General features: G+C 46.7%; 1 protein-coding gene across 2 annotated transcripts in view; it reads left to right on the forward strand.

Moving 5' to 3' along the window:
* Positions 1-19715, forward strand: part of LOC146036217 (uncharacterized) — a 49028-nt gene that overhangs the window by 4081 nt on the left and 25232 nt on the right. For both annotated transcript variants that reach the window (XM_083160078.1, XM_083160077.1), the window contains exons 2-11: positions 2159-2295; positions 3253-3341; positions 3470-3505; positions 9588-9683; positions 11396-11500; positions 12985-13037; positions 14260-14399; positions 15363-15415; positions 16876-16965; positions 17357-17470. In XM_083160078.1, the coding sequence (XP_083016204.1) occupies positions 2159-2295; positions 3253-3341; positions 3470-3505; positions 9588-9683; positions 11396-11500; positions 12985-13037; positions 14260-14399; positions 15363-15415; positions 16876-16965; positions 17357-17470 (913 nt within the window). The remainder of the gene's footprint in view (positions 1-2158; positions 2296-3252; positions 3342-3469; positions 3506-9587; positions 9684-11395; positions 11501-12984; positions 13038-14259; positions 14400-15362; positions 15416-16875; positions 16966-17356; positions 17471-19715) is intronic.

Raw genomic sequence — 19715 nt, forward strand, 5'->3', positions numbered from 1 at the left:
ATACGTAGCAATACGTACAAGCTAGAGCGGCACGCACACAGCCAGACAGAGCTAGAGCGGCACGCGCACAGTTAAACAGAGCCTCTGGCAGGCTGCCAAGTTTCAAACAGACTGTGCGCGCGGCGGCGCCGTGAAACTACACAAGTACCGATTTAGGTGCTAGATATATAAGAAGTAGAATCTGATTGGTTGGTAGTTTTGCTGTTTTATTTACTGCAATAATCGTATAATTTTAGCAATCCAAAACTTGAAATTTGGATTTAAAATCCGAATTCTGAACCATGGAAGGATTCGAACCAGGACTCTGTTTGAATCGGATCTCCTCAGGTGGAGCCGGAACGGGTATTTGTTTAGATTGGATGCACAACATTTGGGTGTATCCAGTTTTGTGGAGAACTGAACAGCACATCTCTAAATATAATAGAGATAAAGCAATGATATCCCTGTGTTATCCATCCAAAAATATATCCTCTGTGCCATGTGACTCTGACCACAATCACCCACTTCCCAAGTGCCGCCTACGGTACCATATATTATATACTAGCTGACCCGCCCAGCGTTGCCCGGGAAAACCTTGGGGTTTTTTTGTTTTCAAAATTGCTGAAAAATCGCATCTTACAGTATGCTGTGCCAAAGACCTAAGACTGTAATTTGTTGTAGATTCCACCATAATGTTAGAATGTGTTTGCATTGATACTCAATGACGGCAATGAAATCAGGTGTGGTGTTGTTATTTGAAACAACGCTCCTGAGTTGATAACTTGTATGTGTTGAGGAATTCCACATCCACTCCTGAGATTTAGCACCTATGACATACCCTCCAACATCTGAGGGTCAGAAATCAGTACAAAATCAGAAAGGGACGTGGCCACACCTCCATTTCTATACTTTCAATGGTACAGTTTCTAGGGTGTGTAATTACAGGTGCTGAGTGCGTGGAGACTGGAGTGGGCGTTACCTCGCCATAATTTAAATTTCACTGCTCCCTGCCACTGCCGCTCCCCTCACCGATCCTGCCTGCAGCGGTCTCTAAGGCCTGGAGATCTCTAAAGCACATGCACCGGGCGTCTCTACCAAATAGTGGGGCAGCCCCTGAGTGTGGGAGCAGGTCCGCGGGCCTGGCCACATGATGTCATGACGCAATGCACGCTACCCGCACCACTGGGAACGGGTGCAATGGGCCACATTCTTCCCTACACCCGCCAGGCCAATCCACCGATCCAGCCATCGCAATCATCAATTGGTGCATTGATAAGGTTTGGAGTGTAAGAAGTTGATGAATAAGACTGAGATAAAGATTTGCCATGTTAAAGTGTACAATTTACTCAATAAATCGTTTTATATCTTTTATAAAAAATAAGTTCTGATTCAAACTGATAATTGTTTGGATGGGGGTGGGTTGCGAAACCAATCTATAGGTGGGGGTATTGGGTAATGGATATTGTGGGCATAATTGGTGTTTGGTACACCTACAGGGGGTCCTCAATTGATGAGATTTTCACTATAGTGTCACGGTCACAGTGTCACCATAGGGGTATTCCCAATTGGGGTCCAGGTGGTCTTTTAGGGACCCTTTACAATCCCGTAAGGTCTCTTCTCCTTGAGCCTACGGTCTCCCTTAATGATAGTCAATCACTGAGGGAGACCATAGGCTCCAGGAGAAAAGACCAACGGGATTGTAAAGGGGTCCCTGAAAGACCACCTGAACCCCAATTGGAAACCCCCCTACGGTGACACGGTAGTGAAAATTTTTCATCAACTGGGCACCCCCTGTAGGTGTACCAAACACCAATTATGCCCACAATATCCATACCCCCTCCACCTATAGATTTGTTTCGCAACCCACCCCCATCCAAACAATTATCAGTTTGAATCAGAATTTATTTTTTATTCCTACTTTCATTTCTTGATTGTACTTCTATATACACATATTTGTTTCATAATTAAATGAGTAAATTGTACACTATAACATGACAAATCTTCATATCAGTCTTATTCTTCAACTTCTTACACTCATAACATTCAAACAAATACATGCACATGCGCAATCACAAAAAAACGTTCCCCTGAGAGTACACACAGGGGAGCGTGTACAATCTAATAGGCTCCATGGTAGGAACGGAAGTGAAGAAAGTTGTTGTTTGACATCTCTCCACAGATAAATGGATCATGGAACCTGAAGGCAATAGGCACATCTCAGATCCGATACCTGGCCTTTTTGGAGACCATGTCATATTCTTTCATAAGACTCTCAGCGACGGAGAATGAGGCAAATTTAACAGGATCCTTCAACCCGTGAGTTTCTGACTTACATGAATTTATTCAGTTATAGAATTATTTGAGCAAAATACAACTATTTAATGTTCACTCTACGCAGATAAAAAATGTGTCCTTTTTCCCCCTTGATTCTAGGCCAAACTTTTACCACAGAATTTTCCCCTTTTTTAAACTCAACTTGTATGTTGATTGGACAGACATCTCAGCTAATGACAGTACAGTACATGCGAGGGGACGCGGATTACTTTACATGTATTCCGTGTCCCCTTGCCACGCTTCGGGCTTGGTGGCTCGCCACACTATATAAAATTAACTCCACGCCGACGTGGATAGTGGGGGTATGAAAAGGTCGGAGGACGCGTTCCGCTGCGCTCGCCACGCTTCGGGGTGGCGTGGATACTGGGGGTGACGCAAAACAATGCCATAGGTGATCTCATAGTAAGCACCCATCACATCTCATCACATGGGTGCTTGTACAATTCAATATCGCATCGCCATGTGATCCAATGCGATATTTCATTGTATAAGCACTCCTGTGCACTTAATAAGGACATCGCATTGCATCGCATCGCACAGCACTATACACGCTACGCGATGCGATTTTCCTACGCAGAATAACCCACTAAGCTATTTGCTTACTTGGCGCCTGCTTGCAGGGTCACAATGTTGAATGAAATGGACTTCTGTTGACCTACGGGGCTTAGCCAATCAGAAGTGGGTATCTTGAGAAAACCACTTTCCCATATGAATACTAACTGAAACCAGAAACACTGGCTCCTCCCCTCTAGAGTCACAACTTAGTGTAACACTTCAAACGCTATGCTGATATGTGGCTAAAAAGTAAAAAAAAAATAATAAAAAAATATCACGTCGACATTTTCATGTGTCGATCTTTTGACCATGTCGAACTACTGACTGTCGACCTTACATTTGGATTCCAGCACGCACAAAATGTCTTTGCCTTTTAAATTACAGCATGATTGGAATGGATTCGAAATCAATTACACTTCACAGAGTGCATAGTGAGGAGGATACCCTGACTTATGGCGCTGTAAGTGGCCCAGGTAAGACAGCGCCCTCTGTGACACATGCTACAGTACTGCAGCCTGCTGTAACAGCAGACATAGAGCTATTGTAGTTACCACTATTTACATCAAGATTGCTTTTCATTTTTTTTTATTTCTCTAAACAGCAAGCGAAAACAGTGCTCACGAAGCATCACGGAGGGGTGAGTACTCCTTAACTACTTCCAGAGTCCATTATATTCCTTTACAATACCCATTAATCAATATACTGACATACCCAAGATTCAAACTCACAACCTGTCGTGTTCCTTACTCATTGAGCTATTTGATTAACAGTAAAAACAATAAAATGTGTAACTACTGCACAGTATATAAAGCTGCTATGGAGCCTGCTTCATTCAGGCTGGGGCTGGCGATGGAATCGCCAGCTGACAGCCTCCGCCATCTGCCTTAGGGGGTTGCATGAGATGCTCGCGCCCTCCATTCCGACTGAGATCCCCGCCACCTTGCCGCCGGTACCCGTCAGTCGCTGACACCTCCCCGCAAAAGTGGAGACAGGCAGGGTTGCCGCCTAGTGACTGGGATGCACGTGCGTGTGAAACGCTCGCATGTCCCAGTCTGATGGAGACCCTCTCAGCCAGCGCTCACCAGCGGGGACATTCTGGCAAGCCCTGGAGCTGAATGAGAGGGGCTCCATATGTACTTTGTAAGAAAAAAATCAGCATTGCAATTGAGAAGGTCTTTGTGGTGTGCAGATACATAACCAATCCTGTGCAAACACCCACTACGTAGATCTGCCCAGAGGATCCTGTGCAAACACCCACTACATAGATCTGCCCAGCTGCAATGCTGACAGGGCTGCCTACTTTTTTAGTCTCCTCTCAGGGAGAAGCCCGAAGAGGATCCTGTGCAAACACCCACTACATAGATCTGCCCAGCTGCAATGCTGACAGGGCTGCCTACTTTTTTAGTCTCCTCTCCAGGAGACGCCCGGATAGGAGACTTTCAGCAGCACTTCGGGGGTTGGGCCTGGGCATGATGTCATCAAGCCCCACCAGCAGGAAGGAAAATTACCTAAATCGCAGATCTCCAAGGGGGGTGGCGGGGCTAAATGACATGATTAGATCATTTTACCTAGCACGGCGCCCATCGCGGGCATCGCGGCCATCAAATGTACTAAAAAACGGGTGCGACGCGATGGCCGCGATGCCCGCGATTTCCCATAGGGAACAATGTTAAAAGTGTGATTGGACGCGATTTTACTGTTCAATGCCTCAATGCCCGCGATTTTTCCATAGGAAACAATGTTAAATGGGCCACAGAGCCCAAATAGTCCCCCTGAAGTCTGAAATGGCCCCCACAATTGTTAACGCCACCCCACGATCAACGTGAACCCGAAGCGTGGCGAGCGGCGGCGGTACGCGTCCTCCGACCTTTTCATACCCCCACTATCCACGTCGGCGTGGAGTTGAGAATAGAATAGTGTGGCGAGCGCAGCGAGCCACCGAGCCAGAAGCATGGCAAGCGCAGTGAGCCCCGCGAGGGGACGCGGATACCTTCACAGGTAAATGCATCCCTTCGCGGGCTTCACAGGTATCCGCGTGCGCTCGCCGCGCTTCGGGCTCGGTGGCTCGCTGCGCTCGCCACACTATTCTATTCTCAACTCCACGCCGACGTGGATAGTGGGGGTATGAAAAGGTCGGAGGACGCGTACCGCCGCCCCTCGCGGGCTCGCTGCGCTCGCCACGCTTCGGGTTCAAGTTGATCGTGGGGTGGCGTTAACAATTGTGGGGGCCATTTCAGACTTCAGGGGGACTATTAGGGCTCTGTGGCCCATTTAACATTGTTTCCTATGGAAAAATTGCGGGCATTAAGGCATTGAACAGTAAAATCGCGTCCAATCACACTTTTAACATTGATCCCTATGGGAAATTGCGGGCATCGCGTCGCACCCGATTTTTTAGTGCATGCGATGGCCGCGATTTTTTACCCCCGATGACCGCGATGGACATCGTGGGCGCCGTGCTAGGTAAAGAGTACCCATTTCAACCCTGCCCCCTCCCTGGAGACCCACGGATTGCGGTATTTAAACGCCGCGGTCAGAAGGAGGATCCCAATTTTTGGGAGTCTCCCGCCCATTCCGGGAGGGTAGGCAGCCCTGAATTCTGATTATCCTTTTATGTACAAGATAAGCTTTAAAAGGTTAGAATTCATTAGCTTTGTATGCAGGGTCAGTTAGCTCATGAATAGAGTGTTTGACTGTAATGCTACAGGCAATGGGATCAAATCACAGGTATGCCAACATCCTGAAAGGATAGTGTGACATATATCCCTTTCACATCACAAATGCCTGGTCGCACCCGGGATTTTGACACGGGTCCGTCCTGGGAATGACCCACTATTTGCAAGGTGAGCACTCTACAGCTATAAGCCAGGTAGCTGATGTCAGAAAGAGGGTGGTGAGGAGTGGTGCCGGGTCATCGGGGGGCAAGGGAGGAGCTGCGCTTGGAGCCAACTCTGTCTCCTCCCTGAAAGGTGAACAGGATCCGGTTCACTAGGAGCAGGTTCACTGTTCACACTGCACAGCAACCTGGGTCTGACCTGGGTAAAACCCTTCTTTCAACCCTGGTCGGAATGCAGGGTTGTTAGACCCGGGTAATTTGAAAAGGCTCTTTCACACCGCACTTCGAGCTGGGTTGTGCACATTGTAGTGCTTCCAGTTCACTTTATGCTACTGTATAGCAGCCCCCAATTAATATTATACCACACAGCACCTACAGTTCACATTAAGCCACACAGTGCTCCCAGTTTACATTAGTGGGCTTCTGCTTAACTAAGTTGAAATGCAAGGGGTGCAAGTATTGAACTTTTTTTTTCATGCGGGATAAATACTGGCTGCTTTTGCATGTAGCACACAAATAGGGCATACAGGACCTCTACTTTTACACTGCAATTTAGATTTGGCTAAAGACTGATTTTAGCCTTGACAGATATTGTGCCTATGATCATCTGCTATTTGCACTTCTCGGAGTGCTCCATGCTTCTAAACCAATGACATCACTGAGGCACTTCCTAATAATAATGAGGCCTGATTGACAGTCTACTATTCCTATGAATGTAGCTAGATGAATCCAGTGTCCACTTAAAATAAAAGTGACTCCAAAATAGTTTATCATTTTTATTTTTTTCAAGAAAGGAGCACTTGGCTCTGGAGAAAGAGCAGGGTAATGCATACTTGCCTACGACTTTGCTCGAGGGCATGATTACCATAGGTGCAGGGGGTGCAGATGCTATGGGGCCCAGAGCTTTGGGGGCCCATCTTACCCGGGTGCGGCCCGATCAGAATATGCGGCCGCAACCGTGCAGGCGAATCCCCGCCTTCCATACGGATCGCCACCTGCCGTCCGTACGCGGATATGTGGCGATCCGCATGAAATTGGACGGGGATACGCCTCCTCCGTCTTGGGAGCAGCCCCTGCATTCGATGGTCGCCGAACATCGAATGCAGGGCCGCACGCTCCACCAGGTCCCGCAACACAAGACCACACGGACACTTGTCCGTGTGAAATCATGTATGGGGGCGGGCAGCTGACATCCGGCGATGTCAGATGCCCGCCCCGTACCCACGCGTCACGGCCTCATTACCATGCATACGCCCCGCGTTTGCATGGGAACGCCCATGAAACGCGGGGCGTATGCATAGGGTAATGAGGCTAAGTAGCCCCTCACGCCCCTCTACGCCCCCTGTGCGGCGTATAAAGAATCCGTGCGGCGAAATCGCCTGCACATGCGCAGAGTGACCTCTGCACATGCGCAGACGATCAACATCGGCGGTCCGTCCGCATGCGGGAATATCCGCACCGATCAGAATAAGGCCCTTAGTTAGATGTGCTATCTAAAATTATCAGTACAGCCTGGTAAATAGGGGCCCTCACAAACTTTTGCTATGGGGCCTATGGACATCTAATTATGCCCCTGACTTTGATAAATCCCCAATGGCAGGGGAGGAGGCAAGGAAGAGGCTGACATGATTAAGCCCCTCCCCTTTTCCACAAAACACCATGATTGGCGGCTCTCCTGGGAGAGGGCTGGCAAAAATGTCACGCGCCCTCTACAGAGAGCCGCAATTACGGCATTTGTCTCAGCGGGGAAGGGTGGGTGGGGGTTCTGCAGAGTATGTGGGAGAATTGCCCACCTTCCTATGGGGGCCAGGAGGGGGACCCAATTTTAGGGAGCTCACGGCCCTTCTGGGATAGTAGGCAAGAACGTGGTAAGAGCACACTTTGGCACCTCCATGTATGATTGTGTTGAAATGTAACCTGGTGATGATGGGGTGTGAGCAAGGTCGATATAAGGCTTCTCAACACACTTCAAGCTACTGACCCCCAACCCCATACTGACACCAATACCCACTTTCCATCCCCTCAAGTGAAAGTGTGGAGATATTGGGTAGGATGCAGTGTTCCCTCTAAGCTGTGCGCGTGTGCGCGCGCACACAACTCGCCAAGGCCGCGCACAGACATTACTACTAAGCGCACAAAGGTTAAAATCTTGTTTAGTGTGCCACGAGTTTAATAAGGTTGAAAATCACTGCTATAGCCTATATGTGTGGTGTGAAGTTTGTAAACATTCAAATTGCTTTATTAACTCAACAGAACTCGAAACCTAGGCCTGTATACGTTATGTGACGCACAAAAATTTTAATTTCCTTCCAAAGTTGCACAGCCAATATCTTTTTGCCGCACACAGCCTTCGTAAAATTAGAGGGAACATTGGTAGGATGTAAGAAGAAATGTGGTAAAAACACTGTTTTCTGGGTTTTTACCACATTTCCAAATGTACTAAAGCCCCTCCCGGCGGGGCTTCACTGTGAAGGGTTACGCCAGCTGGTGAAACCCCATGAAAGCCTATGGGCTTCCTCCCGCAGTGATGCTGTGTGAGGGATCTAACACTGATACCTCCCAGCATGCACTGCGGCAGCCATGCATAGAGGGATGTTGGTTCACAGAACCGAAGGTCCAGACAGCCGCGGGGATCGCAAAGGGCAGCTCTTTTTGGGAGACCTGCCCTTTGCATTGCTCATCGCATATGTCAGTACATATGCGATGAGCATAGTGACGATTGGTGGTGAGGTGTACGGTGGATGCTTGGTACATTCTGCCCCGTGTCTTCCAAGTTCCACAGCCACCACCTGCATTAAGTACAAGGATCTCTTCCTCATAGATATCTTTCATTTTGTGACAGGCAGACTCTGTGGCGCCCCCCTCAGATCCCAAAGCCCTAGGCAGCTGCCTAATGGTAGAGCTGGCCCTGGGTTTGAGCTGATTCCACATGCATGGCTCAGCTGATTACAGCTGTATTGGATTATACATGTTTACAGGGAGTAGGTGAGGAACAAAACATTGGGCCGATTCAGCCTCCTTCGGATGGGCTGCGAATTCACAGCCTGTCCGATAATCGGAGGACCACACATGCGTACAGTCCCCTGTGCACAGGGTTCAAGTGCCGGCGAGCATGCCGCCCACTGTTTGACTGTCAGCGGGCAGCCACTTGGTTGCGTACCGCTGGCGTTTTCAGGGATTGTCCCAGGCCTTTGGGAGTTAGGGCCCCTAATGTCAACAACGGCGTCCTTCTCCCCACGGCCTTTGCAGCATTGAGTGATTCCTGGCTTACCCAGCACTGCAAGCAGGGGAAAAATCATTAGATGTTGAGTGATTTCGCCACCTGTGTGCACATGTGTGTGGGGGGGGGGGGAGGCGAGAGAGAGAGAGGCGTGTCATAAAATGACTTAGAACCAATGTAGATGAGCCCCAAAGCAGTTAAATGTATATTGCTCTGATTTATTTTTTTCCCAAAAATGCAGCCAGTTGCATAATATGGGTTAGGTGGGATTAGGGAGATTTCTATTCTAATCAGGGAGTAAGGGAGATTGTTACTATTTCAGGGAGTCTCCTGCAGAATGCTGGAGGGTAGGCCACTATGACGTATAATGTACAGGACTCTTGCGGTACTGTACAGTGTTACTCTGCCGGATCCTAAGCATGCAGCCTTAAGCTGGCCATACATCTACAGATCGATTGTCCGATCTGTCTGGTTGGAACAAAATCCTGGTAATGGATGAGAGCAAATGACAGTTGACCATTTGCTTTGAAATGCTGGAAAACTGCCAAAAGCTGTCATTCATTCATTTCCAGGTTTTAGTTCCAATCAGCCCAATCTGACAATCGATCTGTAGATGTATGGGGCCCATTACACTAATTAATAGCTTCATCTGCATATTCACAGGTCTTGCTGCTGCTTTGACATTTGTTCAACCTCATCCCGACATCTTAGTCGTATACCAGAGAGAGTTTGGAAACCTGACGGTGTCTATTATGTATAGTAAGTATTGTTGTGTTTTATTACGAGTCGCAGGCATGACGGGCATAATTCCGGATGCCTCCTATGTGTGTATATGCCCACGTTGTGTTTTGGGGTTCAGTCACCTGGTTGCGAGAGCAGAAAGAATATGGAGTGAACTCTGTCTGCGCCCAAGGGCATAACTACCATAGGTGCAAGGGGTGCAGCTGCTATGGGGCCTAGAGCTGAAGGGGCCCATCTTTACTGTCTAAGTAATATGTTTTACATCCATTTATCACCATCAGTTGCTAAATAGGGGGCCCTTACAAACATTTGCTATGGGGCCTACGAATATCTAGGTATGCCTCTGTCTGCGCCCAACTCAGATGATATGGGAACTATAGATACACACCAATGGCGCACCCTGGGGAGCTTCTCTGTTGCCCAGTAACACCAACTTAGCTGTAGGTAGGAAGCATTTGCAAAGCGCGTGTGGATTGTTAAAACTTACATATTTGAACTGCTGTGCAACCCAGAATCAGGCTCAAATGAAGGGATAGTCTATAATAAGTAGCACTATATTCTTATGCAGCCAGTTAGCAACATGTAGTAACCCATAGCAACTGTTGAGACATTGCCTTAATTATCCACCTTGCATTAAGGCAATAGATGATATTGTATTACTGCCTCTTGTATGATTGTACTCGTAGAAACATTGCAGAGGGTCCACCCCAACCCCAGCACTTACAATAGGAGTTAGGGGCAGACGAGGCAAACCTTCCTGAGTAATAAAGGCTAGAAATCTATATATCTCCCTTAGAAGTTAGCAAAAAACTTAATAAATATACTTTTTTAATCTTCTTACTCTCAGTTTGGGACAGGACATTTTATTGTATATTACATAGAAAACTCAGGGATATGGGGGTTTATTCTGGTTCACTCACTAAGGCAAATTCCTTCATAAATGGACAAAACCATGTGCACTGCAGGTGGGGCAGATGTTACTTGTGCAGAGAGAGTTAGATTTGTTTTTACTTCAAAGTGAGATCTACATTGCAGTGTAAAAATAAAGCAGTCAGTATTTAACCTGCACAGAAACAAAATAACTCACCCAAATCTAATTCTCTCTCTGCACATGTTACATCTGCCCCCCCTGCAGTGCACATGGTTTTGTCTATTTGAGAAGGAATTTTCCAGAAGGAGTGAACCAGAATAATCCCCTAGGTCATTAGATCGACCACTAAAGGTCGACAGAGATCAGATCGACACATGAAATATGTCGACATGGCTACGGTCGACACAAGCATTAGGTCAACAATTAGAAGGTTGACATAAGTCTTTCATGTTTTTATATTTATTCACATAGTAGTGTGTCGACATGGACACTGATATGGTGTACGTTTTGACGTAAGTCGGCATGACGTACGTCTAAATTTGGGAGAAAGAAATTTAAAAAACTCAAGTCAACCTTTTGACTGTTGACCTAATGCTTATGTCGACCTTCCAACCCTATGACCCATAGTCAACTCATATAGGGGGTTATGTACTGTACTAAAGGCAAATTTGCAGTACAAAAACTCAAAAATATTCCGTTTTTCAAAATCATTCAGTGCAATGCAGAAGAGTATCATATGGATGCAGTGGGTAACGCCCCCAGCACTTACTGTGAGAACCACCAGCAAAATCAGATCTGAATGAGGCCCCAGGTCTGTTTGCACAATAATAATGTTTAACCCTCACCTAACTTTTCCCAGCCAGATCAACTTCGGCTCCAGAATCCGAAATGGAGCATTTTAGAAAATGGATTAAATGCCAAGATTATACCTTAACCAAGGAGTTTCCCGTCGCCAGCGATTACGGTACGGAACGTATTTCATTACAAGTTGCCGAAAATGACTATATAAAAGGGCCAGATAAATAGTTAAATAAGGTAAACTAATCACAAATCAAATCTACTGTATAAAGAAATGATTTGAACAATAGACAGAAGAAGCTGGCCATGGAATAGCGAAACGCGTTACATTACTAACTTTTTTATGCACTTTTTTAGTGGAGGTGTGAGTGACTAAATTAGCACCCCAGCTAGTATGTGACACTACAGCAATTGGCAAATAATGTATACCATTATTGAAAATATACTACATAAGCTTCCATTATTTGATATCGCTCCAAGGTAAAGAGCAGGGGTATCAGAATGTTCTTCAGTTGGGGGAAGGAGCAAGAAAAGATCTCAGTTTAGCGATCCTAGCTTCCGCCCATCTTAACTGGTGCTCGGGAAGTCTAAGGGGATGGAGCATAGGAGGGGGTGGGTCTACTAAAGAGGAGGAGGCGGCACAATGGAGGAGTCCAGGAGACAAACAGAGAAAGGGAAAGATGGTATGATGAGAGGAGGAGGTGGCCGGAAATGGTACCACGGCACAGTGACAGATGAGCCCGGCTGCCGGCAGCTTAGGGAGCCTGGAGAGTCCAGATAGTTAAATCTACTTCATTGAGGTGCTGATTAAGTCACCTGTACTTAAGCAGGGATTTCCTTAAAACTGAGACCGTAATGGCAGAGTTTGGGAAGCGCTGAAAAAATGAGTTACTTTGGAATAACAATAATATATTTAGTAAATTAAATAATGGATAAAAAGTAGTGTTCATTCTAGCACCCGCTATCTTTGAGAACCCATGCAGTTCCTGTTCCCTGCCTGGGGTGACGCTGTCTGCTGTGGTGTTTCTAGCACAGGTCTGGGCTGCATACCAGTGCTAATATACAGACCACGCTGTGCTAGAAGCACTACAGCAGACAGTGACACCCCAGGCAGGGAAGAGGAACTGCATGGGTTGTCAAAGATAGCGGGTGCTAGAATGAACACTATAAAAGTATTAGAAAACATTATTCATTACATACGCCATCAGTCCTCAAGCTTAGTCCTTAAGCACCTTAAAGACCTGGTTTTAAGGCTGTGCATGCTTAAGCACAGGTGACTTAAATCCTTTGTCAATTTGATAATACCACCTGTGCACAGGCAAGGATATCCTTAAGACCTGGACTGTTGGGGTGCGTTAAGGACCAAGGGGTAGATTTATTAAGCTCGGTGAAGTAATAAGCTGTCTGGTTTTTATTACTGTCCAATCAGCTCCTACTTGTGAAGTTACAGGCTTGGTTTGAAAAATGACAGGTAGGAGCTGATTGGCCGGTGATAAAAACCAGACACTTTATCATTTCACCGAGCTTAATAAATCTGCCCCCGAGTATGGGAGTATGATATAACCTTTACAGTTTACTAGAATATTGTAAGACATTTGATTTTGCCTCAGATCCATTACAGACACTTATCACGAGTTCTCTTATTCACAGCGCATAATTGTGTTGGACTCTTTGAAAAGCCGGAACATCTGGAGGAAATTCAGGTTTGTGTCTTCTTATGTCTTGTATATAGAAGTACAGACTTCTGAATCTGTGTCATCATGAAGTCACAATGAGGGCCTGGGCCATCGGAAATAGCAATGAATAAGGATGGCCATTGGTGTGGTTGACATCATTGGTTGCCATCGATGGAGATATTGCAAGTGGCCATCGATGGTAGCCATCTATGCAATGTTTGGTTTCACCAACCTATGGTCATCCTTTTTCTTTGACTGACTGGCCCATGGGTCAATCAGAACTCGGGGGCTTGGTGGCGGGCCATTGAGTGTGTTGGGGGTGGAGCTATGTCCCATGTCCTGGCACCTTGAGAAACAAAATATTGGTTATGCTATGCCATCGATATAGTGAAGCCATTTGGCCATAAACAATCCATGATTTCGAATCATTGATGGTCGCTGTGCATCCCTAGCAAAAAGCACTATGACAACTCTCGAGGCCAGTCACTGTCCAAGCGAAATGCTCGGGGTGCAAGAGTTGTGCTCCCTGGGCGGTGGCACCACATACTAATCACTAGCTATAGACCTGCTGACATATTATTATATTTACTCTGCCACTGTACTTATACTTCTCATTTGTTAGTATGGACATTTGTTACCGTTTCCTAATGTACAGTATTCATAATTATCCCCCAAAATGTTTTATGTCCACTTATACATGTGATTTGTCATGGGAGCGGCTGATACCATCAGCCCACCATCCGCTCCCACCACCACCTATCACCAGTGAAATAAGTTTCATTATTGTGTTCAGAAATTAGCATTATGGGGATAATTTGGAGTTGGGAGCAAAAGCAAGGAGCAACCCTGCACCTGGACAAACCATGTTGCCCCGCAGGGGGGGGCATATGTAAATTGTTTACAGAGACTTAGATTGGGAGGGGTGTGTCCAAACGCTAATAATAATTACATAGTAAAAATGTATATATTGAGCATTTGTAGGCTACATACAAAAGCAGCCAGCATATACCCTGCACGCAGAAAGAATACATGTATTTGCACCCCTACAGGGGAGCATGGTCTGTTTCAGCTGGCCCTATCAGGCCCTATGAGTGAGTCACTGAGTTACCCATGCAATGCAGGTATTGGAGTAACTTCTGGAACGCAATTAATAACGTTCCAACTATTCTCTGCATAATGTTCTGGGTTTCTACATGTATATAGACAGAGAGGGAACCTGACATCTTTCTCTCTTCCCTCCCTACTGTAGGATAAGTTCACCTCTTGGCATCTTGTGGCAAAGTCCTCCAGTGCTGCCAACCATCATTACAACCTCAGGATCCTGTATACAGCAAGGCTGGAGATCAGCAATGAGCTGGGAGAATATACTATACGGGAAATCATCACGGCGTGAGTTCTTCTGTCTCATCCCTCAGTGACCACAAGGCACCCACTTGTGAAAGTACCACGATTCTTTCTTCAGTGTTTGCTACAATCTAATGGGACATCTTCTGTTTTTGTCATTCTATGGTTAATTCCAGTGGAGGCTCCAGACGAAGGGCTGCAGCACCGTTCAAAATTCAAAAATTGGAGCCACACCCACTACAGACAACTGCCATTCCAAACGGACTCACTGACAGTTGGTGTTAATCCTCTATTTGAATTTTGTCCTGAGCTGCAGCCCCACCTCTGGAGCCTCCACTGGTTAATTCTCATTTGTTTGCAATCCAATGGAACACATACACTTGTGCGATCGGATGCTATGCGACATCGCAATGCGATTTCCCTTCGCATCCAATCACATCTTAAGTGCTTTTTTTCCAGCACCTGATGTAGCATGCCACCTGCGATGACACATCGGGTGCTGGAAGAGGGCTGGCAGGCATCGGTGTAGCATAGCAGGTGGCAAGAGGGCTGGCGGGGGGCGGTAGTCAGCAGCTGGTGGCAGAATTAAAAAAAAAATTCAAAACACTGGGTAGCCCTCTGATTGGCTGAGAGGGCTCTCAGCCAATCAGAGGTCTCACATTCAGGCAGCCACTGATTGGCTGAGAGAGACCACCTAATTGTATGGTACAGATGTGTCCTTTAATATCCCTGCTGCATTGCAAAGACAGTGCAGTATAGTGGGGTGTGTTTGATTGCAAGATCCCCCTATGCCATAGACTTGAAGGGTGCCGATGTGCACATGTGTCGGCTCCCATTCATTTAATTGGGGCAGGCTCTGATGCGAATGCTTGCGTTAACCTCACAATCCCGCTGCTGCATGCTGCTGCAGGGCACGTCTTTAGTTGTACTAGTGTAATGTTAGTTTTATGATATTTGCTGCATCGTTTGCTCATCCCTAATGCTCTTTGTCTCCTTGTTTCCCATCAGGCCGGCTGACACCACACTGCTAGAGCTGAAGTATATTAACAAAACCAGCTCAGGTACAGGAATCAACACTCAGGGTAATGTAGTACTGCATGGGCCGGACGCACCAGAGTATATTCCGCCTTTACACACATTGCAGTCCTGGGAGAGCCGCCATTGCACAGCACATGTAACATAAAACTTAGCGGCCTGTTTACAAAGCGTTTTCCCGTGGCGGCTCTTATCTCTGCGAAGGAGGGGGGCTGCTGCGATGTGGTGCCTCCCCTCCACTGCCACCGCTGCTTCTGTGCTCGTGGTCCCCATCAACAATCCCGATCCCAGCTGCCGGTCCCCGCTGCAGGGCAGGCGCAGGCACAGTAGCCTCTTCGGTACTGAGCATGCCCTGGCCTCCAGCCTCTATGGTCCTGGGTCCGGCCCATGAGCAGTATCGTCCTCGTACAGCGCATGCGTGGAACCGTTTTTTTAAAGGCTGCTGCTCAGCAGCCCATGTAGAGGCATCCCGGAGGGAGGGAACACCTCCCAATGGGACTGCCTTGGGTGACTGGCAGGTCAGACTTCCAATAGGAAGTCACTGCCATTCACAGTGAAGCCAGAGCAGTCTCACAGACTACATCTGGCTTAACTTAGGTAGAGAACAGTGGCGGATCTTACAGGGGGGTGCTGCAGCCCTGCAGCCTATAGGTAACAACCGCCACTGCTCGTTTCAATTAATGACCCCCCCCCCTTTGTCTTTGCATTCTCAGCGGTGACACCATTGAACAATATAATTCAGTGTGTATGCACTGTATCTTTCACTTAGTAAATTTCCCCCTTTGTTTGATTTGCTCAGTTCTCAGTGCTTCCAACAGCCAGGGGTAAGTTGTTCTGGAGGGGGTACATACGGACGACCAGTGGTCAGCATGCCGGTGGTCACTTTTTGAAGCTTGATATATCTGGCCCATAGAGGGAGATGTACTAAGCTTCGGAGAGTGATAAAGCCGATCAGCTCCTAACTTCCATGTATTTGAAAATAATACAGTTAGGAGCTGATTAGTTGGTACTTTATCACTCTCCAAGTCTTAGTACATATGCCCCTTAAACACTAGTTCTTAGCCAGTTCAGGACCTGCAATGTGATCATAATAGGTATTTCTGCAAATAATCCACTATGCCCGCTCTCACTCTGTGATTGGCTCTCCGTACTTTTCACCTGCCAGTTGGCATTAACCCGGTTGTTGACATGTCCTTCTGCAACCCTGCACTGGCCTTGGAGCTGCTAATATGTCTGGCTCTATGATTTGGATGTACAGTGTATTACACAGCACCTACTCGGTTGTCCGATAGTGCCCTTCTGTGGCATAGTACTGTACTACTCACTCCAACATTTATCCAAAAACGAACACTCCAGCAAGAAATTATTTCTACTAAACACTGTACGCAAATTTAGATTGTCGTTGGGTTTATGCGTTTCTGATTTGAAGGAGTGGGATTATTTTTTTAATTTAACATTTTAAAATGTGTAATCTTATTTCTCCTAGGGCGGCTTAGAGTCCTAAAATTCAAGACCGATGAGGATTTGCTTCTCCTGGGAATAGAAAATGAGTCAGGAAAAACATTATATCTGGCATGTGAGTACACGTTTCGGATCTAAACGGAACGAGACCCCAAAAATGTAAATCCTTGTGTAAGAATTACCTGTATATTGTTTTAAATATTTGTTTTGTATCCTTTTTTGGGGGAAAAATAAATAAATAAAAAAACAACAACAGTGCGGTGAGGTATTTGCCCCGGTGCCTTTGAAGCTATAAAAATTCCACCTGTAGATAGATTATTCCGGAATGGCGGCACTCGGAGGACTTTGTAAATAAATCACGCCAGACTGTGGGACTTTTCTAGATGATATAATCACCTATATAAATGTCTAGTGTCCGTGTGTCATTGAAACACTGCCATCTGTTGGCAGTAAGTGAAACTATTTTAAATCGAATTATATTATGATGCTTCCTTTCTGTCTTGCAGCTAAAAAGCCAACAGCAAGTGCGGCCGCAATAGAGAAATTTAAGAAACAGTCCCTTTGTTTTGAAACAAAATTTAACTACTTCATACCGGGCGGCAGCGAGAAGGGGGACGGCGGTGAGTGCATCTGCTTTGCCCAACCGGGGCTATATGGGGAACACAACGTTGTATAGAAAATATAATTTGCAGAAATTCCCAACATTTATAAAAACAGCACTGATGATTCCCCCGCCCCGATACTTAGCTTGTGATTGTGCTGCCAATACGCTCACCCTCATTTCATGTCAAGCCCCAATATTTGTTATAATTAGGCCCAGCTTAATCAAAGCCTGGGGAGAGATAATGTGGACAGTAATAAAGAACCAGCCAATCAGCTCCTAACTGCCATGTTACAGGCTGTGGAGCGGATTTGTTGGTACTTTACTAAGTATTGGAGAGCGGGCAGCAGAGGAACGCCCAGAGTTTAATGGGTATCCCCATAAAAATACTAGCGTTCCCCATCGTGTGGCGATGCCTGCATGGGCATCACATGATGTCAGCGCCCACCCCGAATTCGGACTACAGCGGAATGATTTTACTCCCAGGCTGCCGCATGTGTTCGCTTACACATCCCCTTGCATGCTAGTGAAGGCTGCCATCTTCCAGGAGACAGATTATACAGGTTCTACTAGACCTCTAGTGTCTGTCAGAGGAAGGTAGCACAAGCATGTAACCCCATGACAACAAGCAAGAACCCTACTGGCAACTGGCATGTAGATAAGAAAGTATGGAGGGGGCAGCCACTTCTGTATTAACCTAGGGCAACTGGTACCCTTAATCCAGGTAGGTGGTCTGGGAAATGTGACAGTTAGTAATGACTACAGCTGTGCACCAGCTAGGGGATCTGGGGAATGGGACAGTTAGTAATGACTACAGCTGTGCACCAGCTAGGGAGTTTGGGAAATGTGACAGTTAGTATTGACTACAGCTGTGCACCAGCTAGGGGATCTGGGAAATGTGACAGTTAGTAATGACTACAGCTGTGCACCAGCTAGGTGATCTGGGAAATGTGACAGTTAGTAATGACTACAGCTGTGCACCAGCTAGGGGATCTGGGAAATGTGACAGTTAGTAATGACTACAGCTGTGCACCAGCTAGGGAGTCTGGGAAATGTGACAGTTGGTAATGACTACAGCTGTGCACCAGCTAGGGGATCTGGGAAATGTGACAGTTAGTAATGACTACAGCTGTGCACCAGCTAGGGGATCTGGGAAATGTGACAGTTAGTAATGACTTCAGCTGTGCACCAGCTAGGGGATCTGGGAAATGTGACAGTTAGTAATGACTATAGCTGTGCACCAGCTAGGTGATCTGGGAAATGTGACAGTTAGTAATGACTATAGCTGTGCACCAGCTAGGTGATCTGGGAAATGTGACAATTAGTAATGACTACAACTGTGCACTAGCTAGGTGATTTGGAGAACATGTACCATTGGTAGATCTTGAGGACCGGTTTGGCCACCACTGCCTTAATCATGCCCTGGAGAGAGATAATCTACCATCCAATCAGTTCCTGACATTTTTCAAAACAGTTTTAAGCAAAACAGTTAGGAGCTGATTGGCTACTTTAGCTTTGCCTACTTTATTTCTCTCCCGCTTAGAGAGCACAGGGGGTGATGTGGGTGACCGCTGGGCTCATGACAGGAATGTTCTACTACTAAGTTTACAATCTGTCACATGCCACAGCGGGTTTGTTGTCATTTGGGATTGTGACGCGTTGTGCTTCATCATATACTGGGATGGGTGTTACACAATGCGTTACATGACCTTTTGTTCTAACCAGTGTCAGCATCATGCTGTAACGTTTACTCTTCTTATCTAACTCTGCTAAAAGGCCTTCATCAATCTACACCCCTCCCTTCCCCCAATCTACACCCCTCCCTTCCCCCAATCTACACCCCTCCCTTCCCCCAGTCTCTCCCCTTCTTTGTCATACTCCAGTCAGGAGAACATTTTTAGGGGCTCAAATAAAGCCATTACCCCAAAAATCAACATCAGCCAATCCCACCTGGCAGGGAGGCGTATAGCCGTGATATTGCTGGAGGGGGTTTATCAGCCAATCCCATCTGGCAGGGAGGCGTATAGCCGTGATATTGCTGGAGGGGGTTTATCAGCCAATCCCATCTGGCAGGGAGGCGTATAGCCGTGATATTGCTGGAGGGGGTTTATCAGCCAATCCCATCTGGCAGGGAGGCGTATAGCCGTGATATTGCTGGAGGGGGTTTATCAGCCAATCCCATCTGGCAGGGAGGCGTATAGTCGTGATATTGCTGGTGGGGGTTTATCAGCCAATCCCATCTGGCAGGGAGGCGTATAGTCGTG

Source organism: Crinia signifera, chromosome 9, assembly GCF_055691185.1.
Source record: "Crinia signifera chromosome 9, ASM5569118v1, whole genome shotgun sequence".
NCBI lineage: Eukaryota > Metazoa > Chordata > Amphibia > Anura > Myobatrachidae > Crinia > Crinia signifera.